At 63.2% G+C, this 2066-nt stretch overlaps 1 protein-coding gene across 1 annotated transcript in view; it reads left to right on the top strand.

The window, feature by feature from the left end:
* Window positions 1-2066, top strand: part of SCAP (SREBF chaperone) — a 35359-nt gene that overhangs the window by 29647 nt on the left and 3646 nt on the right. Inside the window, exons 17-19 of the mRNA XM_027668567.1 lie at window positions 171-256; window positions 889-971; window positions 1681-1847. Of these exons, the coding sequence (XP_027524368.1) occupies window positions 171-256; window positions 889-971; window positions 1681-1847 (336 nt within the window). The remainder of the gene's footprint in view (window positions 1-170; window positions 257-888; window positions 972-1680; window positions 1848-2066) is intronic.

Raw genomic sequence — 2066 nt, forward strand, 5'->3', positions numbered from 1 at the left:
GGAGGGGAGGGGCAGGGACACGGTAACGGGAAGGTGGAGGGGAAGAGCAGGGCTGGGGTGATGGGAAGGTGGAAGGGAGGGGCAGGGGTACGGGAAGGTAGAGGTCACACAGCTCCAGGGGCACAGCCCAGGGAGCTGTTACCTGGTCACGGTGACCCCTCCTCCCCCAGGTGTGGGATGCCATCGAGGGCACCCTCTGCAGCAGCAACGAGGAAGGACAGTCCGGAATCACGGCCCTCGTCTTCCTCAACAACAGGTAATTCCTTGGGCAGGGCTGGAGATCCCCTGCCAGGGTGGGCCAGGACCCAGCCCCAACCTCCACAGCAGCTCCAGGCTCAGCTGGGAAGTCTCTTCCTCAGAACCATGGAATGTCCTGAGTGGGATGGGACCCACAAGGATCATCCAGTCCCACCCCTGGCCCTGCACAGACACCTCAGCAGTCCCACTCTGTCCCTCAGAGCATTGTCCAAACACTCCTGGAGCTCTGGCAGCCTTGGGGCTGTGCCCACTGCCCTGGGGAGCCTGGGCAGTGCCCAACCACCCTCTGGGAAAAGAACCTTTTCCTGAGATCCAACCTTATATCCAGCCATATCCTTCCCTGTGTCCACCTCTCACCAGCTTTTCTGGCTCCAGGTCTGCTCCAGCAGCCACTTCTTCATTCTTCAGTCTCCCCAGCAGCAGAATATCCAGAAGGTTTCAGGGCTGGGAGAGCTTTGGGTCCCTGGTTCCTGTGGCTGCTGTTGCAGAGGTGCTGCCATGGGGCAGTGGGTTCTGAGCTCTGTGATCTCCCAGCCCTGCTGGTGCAGTTCCTCCCAGGAGTGGGTGCTCTGTGCTCTACCCAGTCTGGGGGCCCGGGGGGGCCTCTCCTCACCCCCTGTCTCTCCTCAGGATCGTGGCTGCCCGGCTGAACGGCTCCTTGGATTTCTTCTCTCTGGAGACACACGCGGCCCTGAACCACCTGCAGTTCCGAGGTGAGCAGGGTGGGAGTGTCTGCATTGCCCTGTGCTCCTCCCTCTTCCTCCTCCCTCCTCCTGCTTGGAGCTGACTCTTCTCACACCCCCTCCAGCTTTAGCAGTAAGGGCACCCTGTGCTGCCAGGGGCCGAGGAGAGGTGAGGGGTTCTGGGGCAGTTCCCTGTGCAGGGAGTCAATCCCCGTGCTGGTTTTCCCCAGGGCAAGGGGCTGGAGGCTCCAGTGTGCTCCCAGGGTCAGCTCTGCCCTTACCTCCTTCCTCTCCCACTTATTTCTCTCAGTTTTCACTCATTCCCAGCCCAGGGCCTCAGCACAGCCACAGGTCTGAGGGGGTAACAGCTTTGAGCACAGGGGTTCCTTCAGTTCTGCAGTGGATGATTTAGATGGGAAGGAATTTCTGGCTGTGAGGGTGGGGAGGCCCTGGCACAGGTTGCTCAGAGAAGTTGTGGCTGCCCCTGGATCCCTGGAAGTGTCCAAGGCCAGGTTGGATGGGGCTTGGAGCAACCTGGGCTAGTGGAAGGTGTCCCTGCCCATGGCAGGGGGTGGCACTGGGTGATCTTTCATGTCCCTTCCCACCCCACCATTCCAGGATTCCATGACTGTTGAGCCCCTCACTGTTCGTGAGCCCTGAGCCGCTGCAGCTGCAGCCCGAGGGTTCCCTGGAGGGGCAGCCCCAGGTTCTCAGTGCAGGCTCACCTGTGTCTGTGCAGGGGCCCCGGGCCGGGGCAGTGTGCCATCGTCACCGGTGCTGAGCGGCGGGGCCGTGGTGCTGTGCCAGCTCACCCACAGCGTGCCCTGTGCCCACCACAAGCCCATCACGGCGCTGAAGGCGGCGGCCGGACGGCTCGTCACGGGCAGCCAGGACCACACGCTCAGGGTGAGAGTGGGACACGGGGACAGGGGGACACGGGGACATGGGGACAGGGGGACAGGGCACGTGGGGACAGGGGGACACGGGGACAGAGGGACAGGGGGACAGGGCACATGGGGACAGGGGGACATGGGGACAGGGGGACACGGGGACAGGGCACGTGGGGACATGGGGACATGGGGACACGGGGACAGGGCACGTGGGGACATGGGGACATGGGGACAC

Source organism: Corapipo altera, unplaced genomic scaffold (assembly GCF_003945725.1).
Source record: "Corapipo altera isolate COAL_440 unplaced genomic scaffold, ASM394572v1 257, whole genome shotgun sequence".
In the NCBI taxonomy this organism is placed as follows: Eukaryota; Metazoa; Chordata; class Aves; order Passeriformes; family Pipridae; genus Corapipo; species Corapipo altera.